Source organism: Gorilla gorilla, chromosome 13 (genome assembly GCF_029281585.2).
Source record: "Gorilla gorilla gorilla isolate KB3781 chromosome 13, NHGRI_mGorGor1-v2.1_pri, whole genome shotgun sequence".
Lineage (NCBI taxonomy): Eukaryota > Metazoa > Chordata > Mammalia > Primates > Hominidae > Gorilla > Gorilla gorilla.
Window position 1 is genome coordinate 100854243 of NC_073237.2, and position 23581 is coordinate 100877823.

Genomic DNA, 23581 nt, shown 5'->3' on the forward strand with positions numbered 1-23581 from the left:
TGCAAATAAGTAAAAAAAACACCTGGACGCTATCTGGTGTATCATAAATATAAAGGAAATTACAAATTTCAAAGTAAATTGTGGAAAACATCATTATAATAGAGTCTCTTGGTAGATCTTGATGTGGCCAATGTAACTGCAGTATGAGTAGATTCTGAGACAGGATTTCTTGTGCATGGGAGACTAAGAGATGGAGGCCCAAACCTCAATGGAAAGCTTCACCTATTTTAGCACAGACCAGGGTCAATTGTCCTGAATATTTTATGCTCCAGCTTACATTCTGCCTGGAACCCAGTAACTGGAACTCATATCACGAAGCATTTGAAAACTTAAGGTGAAGAAATATACTTGAGGATAAAGCTTTTTTTTTTGAGAAAATGAAAAGCTTATCTACACTAATTGAGTCAGTGTTATTAACAACAAGCTGACATCCCTTCTAACTGGATCCAAACATTAAAAACTGAGCACACCTCTTTTTTTAATAAGTATGGATCTATTTATTAAATATTCTGCCAAAATGTAACAGCAGCTAAATACTTTAAAAATTGTATGTTTCTGACCAACATTTTCCATGGGGTCTAGGAAAACTAGACACAAATCTACATGTCTGCAAATTTAAAGAGTATTACAGAGAGTAATGTTGTTTATACTCATGGAGATTTCAGCATGAAAAAATATTACAGTCATAAAAACAGGGGTACAGTCTGAGAAATGCATAATTGTCAAATCTTATTATGTTGTAAACATTACAGGGTATATTTACACAAACCTAGATGGTATAGCCTATTATACACTGAGGCTACATAGCACAGCCTATTGCTCCTAGGCTACAAAGCTGTACAGCATGCTACTGTACTGAACACTATAGGCAATTGTGTCACAATGGTATTTGTGTATCTAAAATAACAAGAAAAGTCACGGTAAAAATATAAAATTATAATCTCCTGAGACCACCATCATATATTATCTGTCATTGATCAAAACGTTGTTAAATGGCACATGACTTTAGTTCCTTGTAGCTCTAGTTGACCTTACATCAACATTCATTCTGTATGCAGGGCATGGCCTCCAGAATTTCCCCAGAACCTCCAAATTTCCATGACATTGGTCTGAGCAACAAAGTGTCTTCACATAAAGAAGACACTTAATGAACTATATATGGAAACCCTGGAGACTTAATCTTTAGAACTCAAGGTAGTTCATGGCTATGATAACTCAAGATAATATTAAATAATATATTTTCCCCCAGGTTTTTATAGATAACAGAACATCAGTTTCCCCGGGTCAGTGGAGAATGAAAACTATGGATTTTAATGTTAGTCTTTTCAGAATCATGGCAGACAACACATCCTGACATCTTCAAACTACCCCAGTATTTAGGGACCGAGAATAACATCTCATTTTTAAAGATTTCATTTTATGTAGCTTTTAGTATAATAGAGGCTGTCTATAAGAGCCTGAAAAGGCTAATTGCAAAAAGTATATCAAGGATGTCTTATAAAGCAATGGCATATACAAATCCATAGAACAAAAAGAAGTATATGTGCAAATGTATAGCTATGAGGCAATTTTAAGAGAACTGTCGAATCCCTAGCAATGATGGGGAATAAGGGAGTATTTGAAATTTTTTATTTGTCTATAGATATTATCCCATTACATTTTAATGTTAACGATAAGTTATAGGCCAAGGTGTACAAGCTCAAAATAGACTCATCACTATATACCCCTCATCTCACAAAATACAAGCCAATAAGCATAATTTTCTAATAAGAGAGCTAACATGTTCCAGCAAAAAATGTAGAGTTGTTTTGTTTTGAACCCTCACTCTTTTACTTGTTATTTAATGATCACATATCATTTTAGATGAGTTGGTTGCCAATCTCTCCAAAATAAAAAAGACAACCAAAGACGTAAAAGAACTATGCACTGAAAACTATAAAACATTGATAAAAAAATTGAAGAAGACATAAGTAAATCGAAAGATGTTACATGTTCATGGATTAGAAGAATTAATATTGTGAAATGTCCATATTACCTAAAGCAATCTACAGATTCAATGCAATCCGTATCAAAATTCCTATGTCATTTTTCATAAAAATTGAAACAACAATCCTAAAATTTACATGGAACTAGAAAAGACCCTGCCTGGGCAAAGCAATCTGAAGCAAAAACAAAGCTGAGAGCACCATATGCTGCAATTTTAAAATATGTTATAAAGTTATTGTAATCAAAAGAGCATGGTACTCAGATAAAAATAGACATATCAACCAATGGAACAGAATAGAAGCTTATTTCCAAACACTGAAATTTATTTATTTACTTCTTTTCATTAGGCATCTCAATCAGAGAAGTGTATTTTGGAGCTTTAGAACTTCAAGAGATGAATGTGAAACAGCAACGAGAACCTATCTGTTTAACCTTGGTTTCTCTAATTGATTTCCATATTGTGATTATAAAATTACTCTCACCTTTCTCATTTACTTGTTAAAATTTTTTCTTCTCAGTAGGTGTTTTACTGCCTCCTTCACATCCTTGTTTCTAAGACTGTAGATAAAAGGATTCATCGTGGGAGTCATCACCCTGTAGAATATGAATATAAGTTTGTCAGTGGCATCCAAGTCATCTGAATTAAGTGTCTCTTGAGACTTGGGCTTCATGTACATGAGGAAGATGGTCCCACAGAATGTTATCACCACAGTCAGACGAGCTGAGCAGGTAGAGGAAGGTTTGCTTCTCCCCTCGGAAGAGCTAATTTTGAAGATGCTCAAAATGATTAACGTGTAAGAGACAATAATTAATAACAAAGGTGTCAATAGGAACAATGTTGTGGTCACAAGCAGGATGAACTCATTGCCTGAGATGTCAGCACAGGCCAGTTTCATGACAGCTAGAATTTCACAGGTGAAATGATTGATGATGTTATTCCTGCAGAAATGCAATTGTACCACAAACACTGTTTGTACTGCAGAATTGACAGCTCCTATGATCCAGGACCCAGCTGCCATGGATACATAGGCATCCTTGCTCATGATGATGGGATATCTCAGAGGGTTGCAGATAGCCACATAGTGGTCAAAGGCCATCATGCCCAGAAGCACACACTCTGTTGTCCCCATGGCCAAGCCGAGGAACATCTGCACTGCACAGCCAGAAAGGGAAATGGTCTTTCTTTCTGAAAGGAAGCTCACTAGCATGGAGGGAATAGAGGTGGTGGTGTAGCAGATGTCCAAGAAGGAGAGGTTCCCCAGAAAGAAGTACATAGGGGTGTGAAGGTGAGGGTCCAAGATGCTGATTAAAATGAGAGTACCATTCCCCAGAAGGATGACCACATACATTATGAAGATGAGCACAAAAAAGAGTAACTCAAGTCTTGGGTGACCAGAAAGTCCCTTCAGAAAAAATTCCACCAGAATGGTGTGGTTTTCCCATTCCATTTTACTCCCTCTTTAACTTGTAAGACAGAGCATGTTAAGACAAATATTTATCTTACTCTGATTACTTTCAAGCATGTGTCAATGAATATGTGCCATAATTCCAAAGGAAAAAGAAAAATAAAATGGGAAAAGACCAAAGAAAGAAGAGAGAGCATAAAGAAAAGTGGACAGAAAAGAGGGAATTATGAATGGAGAGAGGGAAGGGAATGAATGAATGAATGAATGAATGGAGAGAAGGAAGGAAAGATAAAACTAACATGTTTTGTGCTACAGCCATTTAATTCATTTAATATCATCACAGTTCTAGGAGAGGGGTATTAGTATCCATATTTTACAGATGAATAAATCAAAGCAGGTATGTTAAGTAAACTTGACCAAAGGTACATACTATATAGCAGAGCTAAGATTCAAACCTAAATATTCCTGTTGAAGCCTGAACTTTTTGTCATATTTGTCATCACATAGTAAACTGAAGGTTATAATAGAAATGAGCATTGTATTATGTAAAACTGAATACTAAACTATTTTATTGGCTATAAATCACCACACAATAGATCGATGCTCTTGTCACTCCTTGAAATTATACTATGTTATGTATATTGTCTGTCTTTCCCAGTAGAATGTAAACTTCATAAGGGCAGGTACTTATTCTTGCTTATTTCCACAGCCCCATTAGCTAGAATAGAACAGACACCGAGGTAAATGTTCAAAAACATTTGTTGGATGCACAGACAAAATCAAAGGCAAAACAATTGCTGTATTTCTTACTCTGCACCAATCCTCTATTATTTGTTTTCTCTGTGCATTACATAATGGAGTCTGAATAGCAAGCCTATGAGGTAATACTCTTACTCTTAGTATCACCAAGCCTATTGTGTAGAGGGGAAAATAAGGCACAGAAAAGTAATTTGCTTAAGGTCAATTTCATAAAGACAAATAAATGAAAGAGCAAGGACTTAAACCCAAGCAGTATGGCTTCAGAATTCGAGCTCTTAATACTCAAAACTTAATACTCAGTACTTAATAACTTAATGCTTAAAGAGAATTTGCAAAGAGAATTTGGCTCATGGGCTAGAATATCTTGCAATCTCACTAACAGTATTAATATTTCAAAAGAAATGTCAGATTAAAAATGTGATTGGTCAGTAAGGGGATTTCAATATGGTAATTTGATAGCAGTTGATTTTGATGCTTCACATTTTGCTAGAAAAGTACTCATTTCTATAACAAATGTTTTGTCACAGAGTTGCATTTGATCATTATAATTCTTGTGTCCTCCCTTACATGAAAATTTCTCATTTTCATTATGATGCCTGTTTGACTTTTTTTTTCCTTATTCAACTCACAAGGGGTTTTCCTATATTCCAGGTCTTTAAAAAAAAAACAAAACAGCTTTACGATAGATTTATTCTCTTGACTTTTTGCGTTTCATTAAGTTTCTATCTTCATAAATTTCTTGTTTATTCGGATCTATTTTTCTAATTTTCTGATTTCTAATTTCTATTTTCCAAATCTATTTTTCTAATTTCTTGAAATAAGACAAATTCTTATTTCCTCCTTCTTACTCATCTATTTCTTGCTCTAATGAAGGCACTTAGAGCACTTTTTGTTTTATTATAGACTTTGTATTTTATGGGAAGTTTTTTACTGGTTTCTAGATAATTTTTTTGTTTGTTAAGTTCCTCTGAAATCCAAGCATCTTTCTTCATTATTTAGTGATTAAGCATTTTCATTCTATTTTTACTATTTATTTCCTATTTTATTTTATGTATGTATGTATGTATGTATTTATTTTCTGAGACGGAGTCTCCCTCTGTCATTCAGGCTGGAGTGCAGTGGTGCGATCTCGGCTCACTACAGCCTCCACCTCCCAGATTCAAGTGATTCTCCTGTCTCAGCCTTCTGAGTAGCTGGGACTACAGGCATGTGCCACCATGCCTGGCTGATTTTTGTGTTTTTGGTAGAGACAGGGTTTCACCATGTTGGCCAGGCTAGTCTTGAACACCTGACCTCAAGTGATCCGCCCACCTCAGCCTCCCAAAGTGCTGGGGTTACAGGCATGAGCCACCGTGCCCGGCCCCATTTTATTTTAATATGAAAACATGACCTATAATTCTCTAGTTTGCACATTTCTTTGTATTTGACTATTTTACAATAAGCACATATTTCCTTTGGAATTTTAGATATATAAATAAATTAAAGGTAGTTGTCATCCAAAAACAGCATAAAAAAATTTCATAATTTCAAAGATAAAGTTTTACTTACACACCATAAATTAGGAGCCCCTGTTTTTGTAAAGTGAGTGTTATCTTTACTAAAACAAAAAAAAATCTATTTTTTATAGTCTTTTCTGGAAGATTAGAGCTAATATCAAATTCCTCCCCTTCTCATATCTCAATTAATGTCAGGTCTTCCCCTAATTTAAGATTTAATTCCTATCAATTGTGATTAAGCATCATTTTTGGACACAACATGTGATGGTGTCAAGGTTCTTTTATAAATAATTAAATTAATTTTCTTTTTTAAGTTATTTTCTGGAAATTTAATATACTTGCTATGAAAGTTGAGAAGCAGGTAATAATTTCTTTGGTCATTTTAGACATGCTGCCAAGAAATACTGGTGTTAGATGTCATGACAAGCAATGTGGAAAAGTAAACATGCTGTAGTATAAAGAATAACTAACTCAAGAAAGAATAGCCAGGTGTGTATGCTTGTCTTTAACTTGCATACTTTGAGGTTTGGACAAGATGTATTAACTTCCATAAGCTTTGTGGCCTCATCTATGAGATAGCGACACTATAGCCCAGATCATAGGATTTTAGAGAGATGATGCATGTGCATTAGCTGATAGCCAATATATTGCTACATTTTTAAGTGTTCATTTTACAAGTCCCCAGGACCCTAAAAAGTTGACATAATCTCAAGCTTAGAATATTTGGAAATTGGGCAGGCATAAAAGTGTACCAAAATGATGAAATAATTTATTGGATTAAGAGCAATGTAATTTTGCCTTTTTTGCTGTATCTCTGCTCTTAACCAAATCATGAACCTGTCTTGGGACTTCAGCGGGATATAAAAGTATGTGCTTCGCTCCAGTTGCACCTCCTTCCATATAATTTTCCTATTCATGGATATAAATGTATATTGAATCATATTATAAATGTCATGCTCTAAATTGAGTGCAATGGGAGTAAACATGGTAAGAATATAGAGAAATACTTACCTTTGTAGATTTTGCTATCTGGTAGAAAAATCACCAGGAACATGCACACACTATGCATACACAAACTGAACACACACACACACTCACACACGCACACAGATACATGCCTGGTATATCAGATAAGTTTATCTTACTTTGTCTCCAAATTAGAAAAAAACAGGTTGCTAACAACAAAATCATCCTCCTTAAGCTTTTAAAATAAATTATCTGAATGAAAACTCCTCTAGAGGCCCAAATATTAAAATAAAGCATTATGTCAGTATTATAATGATTGTGTATTTTGCCCAGCAAATTTGAACACATAAATATATCAAGACAGGTAACATGCCTTTATTTTCTTCAGACCTTGATTCTACAACCCTGTAAGAGAAAAACTGTCCTAATATTCTCCTGTGAGGAGAAATGTGTGTTTTTAAATTTCTTCTTGCTTTAGTTAATTTTCCATCAAAAATTTATAAATCTGATATAAGACTATGGAGCTATCACAGTCACCCTAGAGAATTTATGAAAGTGGCTGGATTTAAGCTGTGAAGGAAAACAAAATCAGCATTTGAGCATTCAAGACAGCCTGCCTGTGGGTCAAACATAAAATGCCTGACTTCCAGGGCTTTCTGCCTAACTGGAATTCTTAGTGGGTGCAAAGAGTCCAGTGAACTGGTGTATGGGAACTAATAGATTCTCATAGCCTATTTCATCAGGATGTAAATTTAATTATCAATGATCTCAACTCTTACCATCAGATTTAATCTGTAAACAGCTATGATGGATATATTTAAATATAGTTTGTGACTGTTTAATATTCCTTCAACTAAAATTAACAAGTGAACTTGGGAAGATTAAATGAGTGACTAAACCCAAAAGATTCCACAAGCAGGTAATTCTTATTTGCCTGTGCAAAATATGTTTATGCCTAATATAATCTAAATTCACTGGTCCATTAATAAAAATTGATTCAGCCAAACTGATTACCTAGAATGTGGTTCACTCCTGAACACACTTCATCATTCATCTTGGGCTGTAAATTTAAAATGTTCTTCAATAGAGTAAAAAGTTGGCATAAAAACCAAGGAAAAGCAAGGTAGTGTCTGACTTTCCCCAATCCTCTTCTTCCTCAAATCAAACTGGTTACTAACAGAGACAAGACATCAATAGTATTCTTACTAAAAATTAAGAGCTTGGACATTCTTCTAAGACTTGGAAAAATATCGGAATTCCCTCGGGACAGCAAAGAAATCTGGCATCTTCTAAATGGGCATTGATATGACACTCCATTCAGCCCAAAAGTAGTCCACATTATTATCTGGACCAGTAGACTGATTTTCAAACCCATTTTTAATTTTACAAAATGTTCTTTATGCTAAAGCCAACATGTAAGTTAAAGCAAAGAAAGGCCATAAAGCAGGATATCCTGACTGATTGCATAGGCCCTGCTTTTAAACTCTATTTATCTATTGCCCTTTGATAGTCCCAGATACTCAACTTCACACACACACAAAATTTAATACAGAAAAAGAAACTAGTATTTAATGGCTTAACAGGATCTGGAGATTAATGTGAAACTATAACACAAGGCTTGTCCCTGGAAAATGTGAGTACACTATGTTGGGGTTTTTCTGTTTTGCTTTTTCTACAACAGAGGGCTTTATTTATTTTGAAAGATTCTATGAAATGTTGCCTATGAAATAACATTATGGAAAAAAGTGAACATAAAAAGGCACATCACACCCAATTCCAATGCAGGAAAAAAAAACCCATAATATGAAAGTTACTGTTCAAAATGTTGAAACGGGGCCATTTCCCACTAGTAGAGTAATAGGTAACCCCTCTTTCTTCTTCATCCTACTGCCCTGTATCTTGAAAATTCTCTAGAGTGGACATGCAATAATTTTGAAATGCTGTATCTCATTATTTTAACATAATATATGAAAATGCAGAAAAACAGTAAAAGTATCCAAAATTCTAACATAATTCTGAAGTTTCAACAATATGAAGTGTGTTCACACTCCAGTACATTTTGCACTCACTTGCTAAAGAACCTTCTGTTCAGTAGGTGTTTTACTGCCTCTTTCACATCCTTGTTTCTAAGACTGTAGATTAAAGGATTCAGCATGGGAGTCATCACCCCATAGAACATGGATATAATTTTGTCGGTAGCATCCAAGTCATCCGAATTAAGTGTCTCTTTAGACTTGGGCTTCATGTACATGAAGAGGATGGTCCCATAGAATATTATGACCACAGTCAGATGGGCTGAACAGGTAGAGGAAGGTTTGCTTCTCCCCTCGGAAGAGCTAATTTTGAAGATGCTCACAATGATTAACGTGTAAGAGACAATAATTAATAACAAAGGTGTCAATATGAACAATGTTGTGGCCACAAGCATGAGGAACTCATTGTCTGAGATGTCAGCACAGGCCAGTTTCATGACAGCCAGAATTTCACAGGTGAAATGATTGATGATGTTATTCCTGCAGAAAGGCAATTGTACCACAAACACTGTTTGTACTGCAGAATTGACAGCTCCTATGATCCAGGACCCAGCTGCCATGGATACATAGGCATCCTTGCTCATGATGATGGGATATCTCAGAGGGTTGCGGATAGCCACATAGCGGTCAAAGGCCATCATGCCCAGAAGCACACACTCTGTTGTCCCCATGGCCAAGCCGAGGAACATCTGCACTGCACAGCCAGAAAGGGAAATGGTCTTTCTTTCTGAAAGGAAGCTCACTAGCGTGGAGGGAATAGAGGTGGTGGTGTAGCAGATGTCCAAGAAGGAGAGGTTCCCCAGAAAGAAGTACATAGGGGTGTGAAGGTGAGGGTCCAAGATGCTGATTAAAATGAGAGTACCATTCCCCAGAAGGATGACCACATACATTATGAAGATGAGCACAAAAAAGAGTAACTCAAGTCTTGGGTGACCAGAAAGTCCCTTCAGAAAAAATTCCACCAGAATGGTGTGGTTTTCCCATTCCATTTTACTCTCTATTTTACCTGCAAGACAGAGCATGTTAAGACAAATATTTATCTTACTCTGATTACTTTCAAGCATGTATCAATGAATATGTATCATAATTCCCAGGAAAAAGAAAAATAAAAAAGGAAAAGACCAAAGAAAGAAGAGAGAGCATAAAGAAAAGTGGACAGAAAAGAGGGAATGTATGAATGCAATGAAGGAAGGGAATGAATGAATGAGTGAATGGAGAGAAGGAAGGAAAGATAAAACTAACATGTTTCGTGCTACAGCCATTTAATTCATTTAATATCATCACAGTTCTAGGAGAGGCGTATTAGTATCCATATTTTACAGATGAATAAATCAAAGCAGATATGTTAAGTAAACTCGACCAAAGGTACGTAATATATAGCAGAGCTAAGATTCAAACCTAAATCTTCCTGTTGAAGTCTGAACTTTTTGTCATATTTGTCATCACATACATAAACTGTAGGTTATAATAGAAATGAGCATTGTGTTACATATAATTGAACACTAAACTATTTTTATTGGCTATAAATCACCACACAATAGATCGATGCTCTTGTCACTCCTTGAAATTATACTATGTTATGTATGTTGTCTCTCTTTCCCAGTAGAATGTAAACTTCATTAGAGCTGGTACTTATTCTTGCTTATTTCCACAGACCCTGTAGCTAGAATAGAACAGACACAGATGCAAATGTTCAAAAACATTTCTTGGATGAATGAACAAAATCAAAGGCAAAATAATTGCTACATTTCTTACTGTGTGCCAATCCTCTATTAATTGTTTTCTTTGTGCATTACATAATGGAGTCTGAATAGCAAGCCTATGAGGTAATTACTGTTACTATTAGTATCACCAAGCCTATTGTGTAGAGGGGAAAATAAGGCACAGAAAAGTTAAGTAATTTGCTTAAGGTCAATTTCATAAAGACAAATAAACGAAAGAGCAAGGACTTAAACCCAAGCAGTATGGCTTCAGAATTCGAGCTCTAATACTGATTTTGCAAAGAGAATTTGGCTCACAGACTAGAATACCTTGTATTCTAATTAACAATACTAATATTTCAAAAGAAATATCAGATAAAAACTGTGATTGGTCAGAAAGAAGATTTCAATATGGTAATTTGATAGCAGTTGATTTTATACTTTATATTTTGCTAGAAAAGTACTCATTTCTATAATAAATGTTTTGTCACAGAGTTGCATTTGATCATTATAATTCTTGTGTCCTCCCTTACATGAAAAGTTCTCATTTTCATTATGATGCCTGTTTGACTTTTTTGTTTCCTTTATTCGACCCACAAGGGGTTTTCCTATATTACAGGTCTTTAAAAAAAAAAAAAAACAGCTTTAGGTTAGATTTATCCTCATGACTTTTTGCGTTTCATTAAGTTTCTGTCTTCATAAGTTTCTTGTTTATTCGGATCTATTTTTCTAAGTTTCTGATTTCTAATTTCTATGTTCTCTATTCTAATACTATTTATCTACTTTCTTGAAATAAGAAGAAAAATTCTTATTTCCTCCTCCTTACTCCTTTATTTCTTGCTCAAATAAAGGCACTTAGAGCAGTTTTTGTTCTATTATAGACTTAGTTTTCTATGAGAATTTTTTTTACTGATTTCTAGATAATTTTTTTGTTTTTCTCTTTAGTTCCTCTTAAATCCAAGCATCTTTCTTCATTATTTAGTGAGTAGGCATTTTCATTCTATTTTTATTATTTATTTCCCATTTTATTTAATTAATTTATATATTTTTATTTTTATTTTTTTCTGCGACAAAGTCTCGCTCTGTCATTCAGGCTGGAGTGCAGTGGCGCCATCTTGGCTCACTGTAGCCTCTGCCTCCCTGGTTCAAGTGATTCTCCTGTCTCAGCCTTCTCAGTAGCTGGGACTACAGGCATGTACCACCACGCCTGGCTAATTTTTGTGTTTTTGGTAGAGACAGGGTTTCGCCATGTTGCTCTTGCTGATCTTGCACTCCTGACCTCAAGTGATCCACCTGCCTCAGCCTCCCAAAGTGCTGGGATCAGAAGTGTGAGACACCACGCCCGGCCCCATTTTATTTTAATAGAAAACATGACCTATAATTCTCTAGTTATGGACTTTTGTGCAGCCAATTGCATGATGTATGTTGTAAATGTTAACAAAAAAATGTGATTTCTCTTTGGGAAGATACATAGTTTTAAATACATGCACAAAACATGTATACATGTAAAATTTATTAAATATATTATTAAAATCTTTGAAATAACCTATTTTCTGCTGCTTGGATTTAATGAATTCTATGTAAATACTGTTATCAAATTCTTGTATACCTAGAATCCTTTTGTTATATAGGCTTAGTTTCTATGCTAGTGTAGTGTAGATAGATTTATGGTTAATATATCGTCTTCATAAATTATAACTTATCATGAATTGATGTATCTTTATTCCATTTGACACTTTAAGGTTTAATTCTACTTTTATGATATTGATATTACACTCCCGCTTTCTTTTAGTTTGCTTTTGTCTGCTATCTCTTTGTACAACTTCTTATTTTTAACTTCTCTTTTTCACTTTGTTTAAAGTATACTACTTTTAAATAACAAATATCAGAGTATGTTTTAACTACTTTTTAAATGTTTGGGTCATTTATGAGAATATTCAGACTATTCTATTTACTTTAACATAATTATTAATGTACTACATCTTATTGTTTCCATCATACTTTATCTTTATTAATTATTTGAATTATTGCATTCTCTTTTTCCCACTTTTTTATTTTTGCTAATTGACGAAGTTGTCATTCACTATTTGTTTTCATTAACTTGAACACTACTCATTTTTTTCATTCAGGAAGTGATTGCCTTCTTTTTCTCTCCTCTCATAATTTAACTTCTAAGGCCATAAACTGTTTTCTCCAGTAGGTTGTGCTCTAATCACCTTAATTATCCCTGAAATCGAAATGAAGCCAAAACTCAGAATACTTTTACTCCACTTTTATTCTAATCTCCTAATTCCTAGGTTTTACTGGTATAATACTTACAGAGTCCTTACAATCTGCCTTTCTGAGAGTTCCTTTTCAGCTTTTAGATTATACAAGCTTGGATAGTCAATATGTCTACCTATCTATACATATATTCATTGATCATCATTGATCCCTTTTTTTCACTCTCTTGAGGATTGTATTTATTGTTTTGTGTTTGATTATAGTATATTTGCAGCAATTTTTCTCAGATGAGAATGTGAGTAATATATACTCACATCAATCCCTATAGATTACCAAATGTCTTCCTTTTATATCACAGGCAAAAGTTTATGAATTTTGGCCCACACATTCTGTGTCTGAGATATAGCCTAAGGAAATAATAAAGATAGTTATATACAAAATGGAACACATAGTTATATATTTTATATATAGAAAATATATCTTATATGCAACATAAATATACAAATATTATATATACAGTATACGCACACACAAAAATTGTGACTGTTATCATTAATTGACATATCTTTATCCTATTTGATACTCTGTTATTAGCTGAAAAGAATATTTAAGAAACCAGTGACCAAAATCCCAGGGAACTTTCAAACAGAAATTCCCTAATACCTCCCACTCTGTGGCAATATTTATCAAAATAACAAATACATATATATAACATTTGACCACAGACTGACTTCTCAGTAATTATCATACAGGTATACTGGCACATGCCAAAGTGATTTTAATAGAAATGGATTCATTAAAGTATCATTTGTAACAGCAGATGTAGCAAACAATTTAAATTTCCACAAGAAGAAAACATAGAAATAATGCAATATTGTACTGCCATCAAAAGGAGTAAGGATGTTTTGTGCACTGATGTGGAAAGATCTTCAAGAAACATTAAATGGAAAAGTAATAGAACAGTATATATGGTACACTATCATTTGTGTAAAAAAGATTATATATATATGTGTATGTGTATATATACATGCATGTATTTTTGCTCACACATAGAGTATCTCTAGAAAAATAAACAATAGTTTTTATCACCAGAAAAGGGAATATATAGCTTATTAATTGGGGCGGGACTGTTAACAGTATACCCTTTAGCACATTTTTAAAATTTTGAACCTTGTGAATGTATTTCCTATTAATAAAATAATATTTAAGCTAAAGAGTTCTTGTTTGTGGGATTCCTAGCCTTTCTCCTTTCACCTTTCCAATAGCATACTACATTAAAGCCATCCGTTGCCATAGGACATGACCACATGCGTTTGAAAATTGTTCTAACTTGTTCAATATCACACACTAAATGGTAATTGCTGAGGATGAACAGGTACTTTATAGTCACATTCCCAATACTTAAGATAATTTATTTAGTATCAGTAGGACTTGCAGTACTATGTCTGTCTCACTTCCTACCAACAAGCTCTAGGCTATTCTTTGACCTGGCTTAGGGTCTAACATCCAATTCCATGTCACTTTTTTTCCACGAAACATTTTAATGTTTTTATGATCTAGCGAATTTCCTGGAATAAAATTATGGTTCAGTAAATGTTGGCTATTATTCTTTTCCGTTTTCAGGTTCAAGGAGCCTTTTATCTTCAGAATACTTCCTCCACCTAACATTATGAGGTACTTTGCTGTGAATCTCAGGTCCATCTTCTCAATTTCGAGACATAATTAGTCTCCTCAGGATCACTTCAAACCCGACCTGATTTCCCTATTCTAAATTCCCCCTATCGTTCTGTAGCTTTTCATACAATTTACATTTTCTAGAATTTTTCAGATTTTCTGGATTAAGGTATTAACTACTTGAGACCCCAGAGAGAGCATTTTACAATGTGTAGTTCTTTGAATAATGGAGATTATATGCAAACCTGTAAAAATCTGCTCTCTGCAAAAATTATTGTTTCATGAGCTACCTCTGTGCTACAAGATATACTATCAACCATATTTCATAATATTGTCAAGGTCACAGACTTTGGAAGAGGCTTGGTTCAAATGCCATCTCTGCCCCTTATTAACTAGGTGACCTGGACATGTCTCTGATCACCATAGTCATCAGTAGAATGAAGATATGGACAACATCTATACCATGTACTTGTGCGTAAGATTAAATGAAATGATGTGTGTAACTCACTTAGCACAGCAAGGGTTCCTATTGTTAGTGGTTTCCTTCATGCTTGTCTTTATGACTTTTCATTCTGTTAAGAGTTTTTTTGACATCCCTGAACTAGTCATTATCATCCTTCCACAAGGTCAGGTATATGTGGCTTACTTAGGCAGAACACACACTATGTTCTAATAAATGGTATTATTTTCATTTTTTAAAAATTCTGATACATTTTATCACAGTCACTCCAACACTTTGGATGCCAGTGAATTAGGTGGCAGAAAAGAAAAATCATCCAAAAGATCCACCTTTTATCGAAGTCAATTTATTTCATAAAAAAAGATAGGATTTTATTTTTTCTCATGTTGATAACAGTTTATTGTGTCCTCTTATATTTGACAGTTTTATTGGATATAAAACCTTATCTTTTTTTTGAAGTCTTCTTTTTATTATTATACTTTAAGTTTTAGGGTACATGTGCACAACATGCAGGTTTGTTACATATGTATACATGTGCCATGATGGTGTGTTGCACCCACTAACTCATCATTTACGTTAGGTATAAAAGATAGGATTTTAATAAGGTGCCAGTGTGTTGCTAGTTTTAAAACACATGACTGAGTTTTTCTTGACTGAAACTATTTTAACATCTTGAGCAAGCCTATTAACATAAAAGAGGAAAAGGAAAGTTACTCACTATTACGATCATGACCTGATGACAGAAAAGCAAATATTCAAAATAGTCGCCAATGCTAATGCAAGCACATAAGGATATTCCCTAAGATGGTCTCTTTCTGACTATGCATTTCTTTGGCAGATTATATATTTCAGATCCCAAGAGATTATTTTTTTTTTATTTTCCAAATTTGTCATAATGTTCTCCTCACATGATATTGTTGTATAAAGAGTCCCTGGCATATTACCTAGCACACAGTTCAACTGTTTCACGGGTAACTGAACCAAATGGACCTGAGTTACTGCTAGGGAACCACAGTCAAGGATTTGTTTAATATGAATTCTATACTAAAGAACACACAATCTGCTATTTACTGTGTAGTGAGCTTTAATTAGCTTAAGTAGATGATACAGTGTCAAAATACTTTGTAATGTCATAAAAAACTGCATACTGACAAAAAGTAATTCAAAAGAGCTGGGCAAATTCAGTTTTTGTTCAATTGCCTTTGCATGCAGAACTGCTCTTTTGGTCTCATGGCTTTTATTTTGTTCCTACTACATCCCAGTGAATAGACACTTAAACTCCATTTCCAATATTCAAAGTCACTCTCAAATCAGAAAAAAAAATGTCATTTTCAAACTGATTTAACCAATCAGTCCAAGTCTCTCTTACAGTTGAAACATTGTTCTTGTTTTTGCAATAACTTACCTCCAAACCAGTGGTTGCCTCTCTTTATAGGTTGCAACAGCAACAGACAATTCTGTCTTACTTTTCTACTTGCAGCCAGTCTTCATAGCCACTCATTAGTAGCTGAATCTCCAAAGAGGCAAGACGAGTGAGTAATCATTTTGTCATAGAAATTGATTGACTAGTTGATGTTTACAGAAACATGGTGTTATGGACATGATTACTAGGATAAAGTGTCATGAAATTCCTCTAGTTCAGAAAAAGTATCATCAGATTCCTCTAGTTTAAAAATAGAAAGAAAATTAATATTTGGCAATAAATTTTAGGAATAGGGCAAATTGAATTTGCCTCTGAAGTGCGTGCTGAAATACCATCCCATTGTGGAGACCCACAAATTCCTAAAGATCTGCCTCAGGATTTAAGAAACAATTTAAATATTCTGCTCTTAAGGACTCTTCTAAACCTCTGTGCACAACTTTAAACTGCCTCCAAGACGAAAGGTGTATAAAACTTGTGAAACTTCAGAAATAAAGCCCTGAAGACCTAATTATGGGAGGCCTATTACTCTATTTCATACACAAAATCAGAAGGGAGCTTCTCTCTCTCTCTCTCTCTCTCTCTCTCTCTCTCTCTCTCTCTCAATCTCATCATTTTGGAAGTATAATTGATGTTTTCTGTACACAAATTTCCCATTCACTTTATGGATTTAGTTTGCAGTAAAAGTTGACTCTGAATAAACATATATTTACAGATGGTGTGAAATAATATGCATCGAGTAAAAACTGTACTTCAAGAAACATACAACCACTCTACTTTTCACTTTCAGCACAATATTCAATAAATTACTTAGGATATTCAACACTTTAATATAAAATAGGCTTTGTATTACATGATTCTGCCCACCCATAGGCTAATGTAAGTCTTCTGAGCACATTTAAGGTAGGCCAGGCTAAGCTGTGATGTTTGGCAAGTTAGATAAACTAAATGCATTTTCAATGTATGATATTTTCATGTAACGATGAGTTTATTGGTATACTCTTTGACATTGATATATTTTCATTTATTCTAATGGTGATACATACTGTAAAAAAAAGAATGAAAGGACAGAAGGAAGAGAAGGATGGAGGAATGGGAAAAGGATAAAGGAAGGAAGAGAAGGAATAAAAGAGGAAAGAAGACAGGGACAGAAAGAGAAGGTAAAAGAAGGCAAGACAAGAAAAGATATCCTCAAGCAGTATACAATGGTGTAAAAAACAAAGCCAAGAATAAACTATAATTAAATAGCCTGGCAAAAACCACAGTTCAGAAAGGAGGCTGATCCTAATCATAAAACAATGTAATAACTTAGGCTAAAATAATTTGCCTTTCTCTAATGAGAGTAAACTGAGGCATCTTAAGGCTGAACACTTCTGAATGATTGTTTTCATTTTTTCTCTTCTTTATTTTTTAAATTTATTTTTATCAAAATAATTTCAAAATTTATTCAGATAGAATTCTAAAAGTGAAATGAGTGGGTCAAAATCAATGAAGATTTTTTATGAATCTAAAAGGATAATACTAATGTAGTGTTATGGTGTTGCTAATTTTATCTTCCTCTTATCAACACTGGATGTTGTCAATAATTTAGATTTTCAATCTAATCTAAAGGGCTTAAAATGGTATCTTGTCATTATTGTAAATGGCATTTTAATCTTTACAGATATTTACTATTTACATTTTGGTGTGTCTTAAAAAGTTTTACTTTCTTTCATGTGAGTTGTGCACTCATGTCCTCTATTCATTTTTCTATTGGGTATTTTACATTTTTACACTGGTTTCTTAAATATTCTTTTCAGCTAAAAACAAAGTATCAAATAGGATAAAGATATATCAATTAATGATAACAGTCACAATTTTACATTTTTAAATCACTTGTTTACATGAAATGTATTATATATCTACTCTATGAAACTTGTAGAAAGAACATCTGCAAATACAAAAATGCCTCAGACACAGTCCTCACCTTCAAGAATCATATAGTTAGTAAAAAAAATTCATGTAATTAGTGAATTTCAATACAAAGTGGTGAAAGCTGTGACTAAAATGATGGCTTAGTGTGCTATGGAAGTGAAACAGGAAAAATTCCCTTATCCCCCTGGCAGAGCATGTGATGGGGGTGTGGCTTGCTTCTTCAGTTACACTAAGAATTGTAGATTTTGCTATCTGGTAGAAATTTTTGCTATCTGGTAGAAATGGTAGATTTTGCTATCTGGTAGAAAAATCACAGGAACACGCACATGCTACACACACACACACACAGAGATACATGCCTGTTATATCAGATAAGTTTATCTTACTTTGTCTCCAAATTAGAAAAAACAAATTGCTAACAACAAAATGATCCTCCATAAGCTTTTAAAATAAAACTTTCTGAATGAAAACTCCTCTAGAGGCTCAAGTATTAAAATAAAGCATTATGTCAGTATTATAATGATTGTGTATTTTGCCCAGCAAATTTGAACACATAAATATATCAAGACAGTTAACATGCCTTTATTTTCTTCAGACCTTGATTCTACAACCCTGTGAGAGAAAAACTCTCCTAATATTCTCCTGTAAGGAGAAATGTGTGCTTTAAAATTTCTTCTTGCTTTAATTAATTTTCTATCAAAAATGTATAAATCTCTAATATCCAGAATCTACAAAGAACTTAAACAAATTTACAAGAAAAAAACAAACAACCCTATCAAAAATTGGGCAAGATATGAACAGAAACTTCTCAAAAGAAGACATTTATGCAGCCAACAGACAAATGAAAAAATGCTCATCATCACTGGTTATCAGAGAAATGCAAATCAAAACCACAGTAAGATACCATCTCACGCCAGTTAGAATGGTGATCATTAAAAAGTCAGGAAAAAACAGGTGCTGGAGAGGATGTGAAGAAATAGGAATGCTTTTACACTGTTGGTGGGACTGTAAACTAGTTCAACCATTGTGGAAGACAGTGTGGAGATTCTTCAAGGATCTAGAACTAGAAATACCATTAGACCCAGTGATCCCATTACTGGGTATATACCCAAAGGATTATAAATCATGCTACTGTAAAGACACATGAACACCTATGTTTATTGTGGCACTATTCACAATAGCAAAGACTTGGAATCAACCCAAATGTCCATAATGATAGACTGGATTAAGAAAATGTGGCACATATATGCCATGGAATACTATGCAGCCATAAAAAAGGATGAGTTCATGTCCTTTACCGGGACATGGACGAAGCTGGAAACCATCATTCTCAGCGAACTATCACAAGGACAGAAAACCAAACACTACATGTTCTCACTCACAGGTGGGAATTCAACAATGAGAACACTTGGACACAGGGTGGGGAACATCACACACTGGGGCCTGTCACGGGGTAGGGTGTTGGGAGAGGAATAGCATTAGGAGAAATACCTAATGTAAATGACGAGTTGATGAGAGCAGCAAACCAACATGGCACATGTATACCTATGTAACAAACATGCACATTGCATACATGTACCCTATAACTTAGAGTATAATAATAAAAAATGGTATAAATCTGATGTAAGACTATGGAGCCACCTGAGTCATCCCAGAGAATTTATCACAGTGGCTGGATTTAAATTGTGAAGGAAAACAAAATTAGCATTTGAGCATTCAAGACAACCTGACTACGAGTCAAACATAAAATGCCTGGGACTTCCAGAGTTTTCTACCTACCAGGAATTCTTAGTGGGTGCAAAAAGTCCGATGAACTCGTGTATGGGAACTAATAGATTTTCACAGCCCATTTTGTCAGGATGTAAATTTAATTATCAATAATTTCAACTCTTGCCATCAGATTTAATCTGTAAACAACTATGATGGATATATTTAAATATAGTTTGTGACTGTTTAATATTCTTTCCACTAAAATTAACAAGTGAACTTGGGAAGATTAAACGAGTGACTAAACCCAAAGATTCCACAAGCAGGTAATTCTTACTTGTCTACGTAAAATACGTTTATGCCCAATATACTCTAAATTCACTGGTCCATTAATAAAAACTGATTCAGCTAAACAGATTACCTAGAAGGTGGTTCACTCCTGAACACACTTCATCATTCATCTTGGGCTGTAAATTTAAAATGTTCTTCACATAGAGTAAAATGTTGACGTAAAAACCAAGGAAAAGCAAGATAATGTCTGACATTCCCCAATCCTCTTCTTCCTCAAATTAAGCTGGTTAGTAACAGAGACAAGACATGAACAGTATTTGTACTAAAAATTAAGAGCTTGGACATTCTTCTAAGACTTGGAAACATATTGGAATTTCCTCGGGATAGCAAAAAAATTGGGCATCTTCTAAATGGGCATTGATAGGACACTCCATTCAACCCAAAACTAGTCCATATTATTATCTGGACCAGTAGACTGATTTTCAAACCTATTTTTAATTTTGCAAAATGTTCTTTATGCTAAAGCCAACCTATAAGTTAAAGCAAAGAAAGACCATAAAGCAGGATATCCCGACTGATTGCATAGGCCCTGCTTTTAAACTCTATTTATCTACTGCCCCTTGATAGTCCCAAATACTCAGCTTCACACAAAAATATTTAAATACAGAACAAGAAAATAGTATTTAATGACTCAACAGGATCTGGAGATTAATGTGAAACTATAACACAAGGCTTGCCACTGGAAAATGTGAGTGCAGTATATTGGGTTTTTTCTGTTTTGCTTTTTCTACAACAGAGGGCTTTATTTATTTTCAAAGAGTCAATGAAATGTTGCCTATGAAATAATGTTATGTAGAAAAGTGAACATAAAAAGGCACATCACACCCAATTCCAACACAGCAAAAATTTAAAAACCATAATACGAAAGATACTGTTCAAAATGTTGAAAAGTAGCCATTTCCCACTATTAGAGTAATAGGTAGCCCCTCTGTCTTCTTCATCCTACTGCCCTGTATCTTGAAAATTCTCTAGACTGGACATGCAATAATTTTGAAATGCTGTATCTCATTATTTTAACATAATATATGAAAATGCAGAAAAACAGTAAAAGTATCCAAAATTCTAACATAATTCTGAAGTTTCAACAATATCAAGTGTGTTCACACTCCAGTACATTTTGCATTCACTTGCTAAAGAACCTTCTGTTCAGTAGGTGTTTTACTGCCTCTTTCACATCCTTGTTTCTAAGACTGTAGATTAAAGGATTCAGCATGGGAGTCATCACCCCATAGAACATGGATATAATTTTGTCGGTAGCATCCAAGTCATCCAAATTAAGTGTCTCTTTAGACTTGGGCTTCATATACATGAAGAGGATGGTCCCATAGAATATTATGACCACAGTCAGATGGGCTGAGCAAGTAGAGAAAGCTTTGCTTCTCCCCTCAGAGGAGTGAATCTTGAGGATGCTGGAAATGATTAATGAGTAAGAGATAACTATCAAGAGCAGTGGCATCAATGTGAACAATATTGTGGCCACAAGCATGAGGAACTCATTGCCTGAGATGTCAGCACAGGCCATCTTCATGACAGCTAGAATTTCACAGGAGAAATGATTGATGACATTCTTCCTGCAGAAAGGCAATTGTACTACAAATGTAGTTTGTACCGCAGAGTTGACAATCCCTGCAAACCAGGACCCAACAGCCATGGGTACATAGGCATCCTTGCTCATGATGATGGGATATCTCAGAGGGTTGCAGATAGCCACATAGCGGTCAAAGGCCATCATGCCCAGAAGCACACACTCTGTTGTCCCCATGGCCAAGCCGAGGAACATCTGCACTGCACAGCCAGAAAGGGAAATGGTCTTTCTTTCTGAAAGGAAGCTCACTAGCGTGGAGGGAATAGAGGTGGTGGTGTAGCAGATGTCCAAGAAGGAGAGGTTCCCCAGAAAGAAGTACATAGGGGTGTGAAGGTGAGGGTCCAAGATGCTGATTAAAATGAGAGTACCATTCCCCAGAAGGATGACCACATACATTATGAAGATGAGCACAAAAAAGAGTAACTCAAGCCTTGGGTGACCAGAAAGTCCCTTCAGAAAAAATTCCACCAGAATGGTTTGGTTTTCCCATTCCATTTAAATGTCTCTCTTTTACCTGTAAGAAGTCAAAAAAATATATAATTTATTTACATGGTAAATCCAAGTATACCAATGTACAAATATAAAAATTTGCCACGGACCCATGAAAGTATTGAAGAAAGAGAAAATAGGGAAGAGGAAGAAGGAATATACGGAAATGGAATGAAAAGAATTAACAATGCAGGAAGAGAAATATGAGGGGAAAGCTTATGATATTGATCACTCATTCTTGGCCAGGAACTTTGTGATTTTTTTTCACATTACTTAATTTAAACTCCACATTATCATTTGAAAGATAAGAAAACCTAAAGTGAGAGAGTTCAGCCTAAAGTCATGTAAATAATGTGTAGCAAAGCCTAGGCTCCAAGACTACCTGTTTGTGTCCCATACTTGCGTGAGGTTTTTTAATGAATTATAAAAGCAATACAGAGTGTATTGCATAAGAGACTTGGTAATTTACTTTAAAACCTCACTCCCAGGTCAGGAGAACTCAACAATAACCCATATGTATTCCAACACTGAAAGAAGTGTGTTAATCTGGAGGGAGAATCATCAGAAATGAACCCAACCAATGATTACTGCGTTCCTGATTATCCAGAGAACACGACCAATTCATGTAAAGCCTAATACGAAATCTTCTTGTTAAAGTGCAAACACCTTTTTCTTTGGTTAGGGGTGGAATTTTTTTTTTAAATTATCATACAGTTAGATGTCATACCATAAACTGACTTTTTATCTTCTAGTGTACGGTTCTATGAATTTTAAAACATGTATAGATTCATATAACCATGGCCATAACCAGAACACAGAACTCTTTTATTACCCCAAAACACTTCTTTGTGGTATTCCTTTCTTAGTCACCTCTTCCACTTACCTGTACATCCTGGCAACCACTGATATTTTCTATCCCTATAGTTTTACGTTTACCATAATGTCATATAAATACATATAAATAGAATCATATGAGCCACTGGGGTTGAGCTTCTTTCACTTAGATAAAGCCTCTGAGATCCATTCAAGTTATTATTGCTAAATAGTATTCTATTGAGTAGATGACTGTATTTTGCCTATCTGTTCACCTTTTGAAGGATATTTGGATTGTTTCCAGTTTGGGGCAATTATGAATAGAGCTACTATAAATATTTCTGCCCCAATTTTTGTATGACCATAAGCTTTCATTTTTTTAGAATAGCCAGGAATGAGACAATAAGCATGTTTAAATGTATAAGAAGCTGCCAAACAGTTTTCCAGAGTGGCTGTACCAGTTTTGCATTTCAACCAACAATGTATGAGAGTTCCACTTGCTTCCCATCTCATCATTTAATATTGTCAGTAATTTTTTATCCATTCTAATAGATATATCCATTCTAATAGATAGTCATATTTAATTATGATTTTATTTT

The 23581-nt window shown here is 34.5% G+C and overlaps 3 protein-coding genes across 10 annotated transcripts in view; all 3 read right to left on the bottom strand.

Moving 5' to 3' along the window:
- Nucleotides 1–23581, bottom strand: part of LOC101150014 (olfactory receptor 13C9) — a 219929-nt gene that overhangs the window by 68685 nt on the left and 127663 nt on the right. For 3 of the 8 annotated variants that reach the window (XM_055350363.2, XM_055350362.2, XM_063696631.1), the window contains one exon: nt 18942–22194. The exons of 2 other annotated variants lie outside the window; for them this stretch is intronic. In XM_055350363.2, the coding sequence (XP_055206338.1) occupies nt 21219–22175 (957 nt within the window). In that variant the 5' untranslated portion in view covers nt 22176–22194 and the 3' untranslated portion in view covers nt 18942–21218. Of the gene's footprint in view, nt 1–9752; nt 10310–12883; nt 12977–18508; nt 22195–23581 lie in introns of those variants that run through there. 3 more of the 8 variants (XR_010130309.1, XR_010130310.1, XM_055350361.2) reach the window with 3 other exon arrangements.
- LOC115935826 (olfactory receptor 13C5) lies at nt 2254–3434 on the bottom strand. Its single transcript, XM_031014708.2, has one exon. It carries the CDS (start codon nt 3432–3434, stop codon nt 2478–2480), a length of 957 nt encoding a protein of 318 aa, XP_030870568.2. The 3' UTR covers nt 2254–2477.
- On the bottom strand, nt 8679–9669 carry LOC101149308 (olfactory receptor 13C2). The gene has a single exon (XM_004048386.5). It carries the CDS (start codon nt 9666–9668, stop codon nt 8679–8681), a length of 990 nt encoding a protein of 329 aa, XP_004048434.3. The 5' UTR covers nt 9669.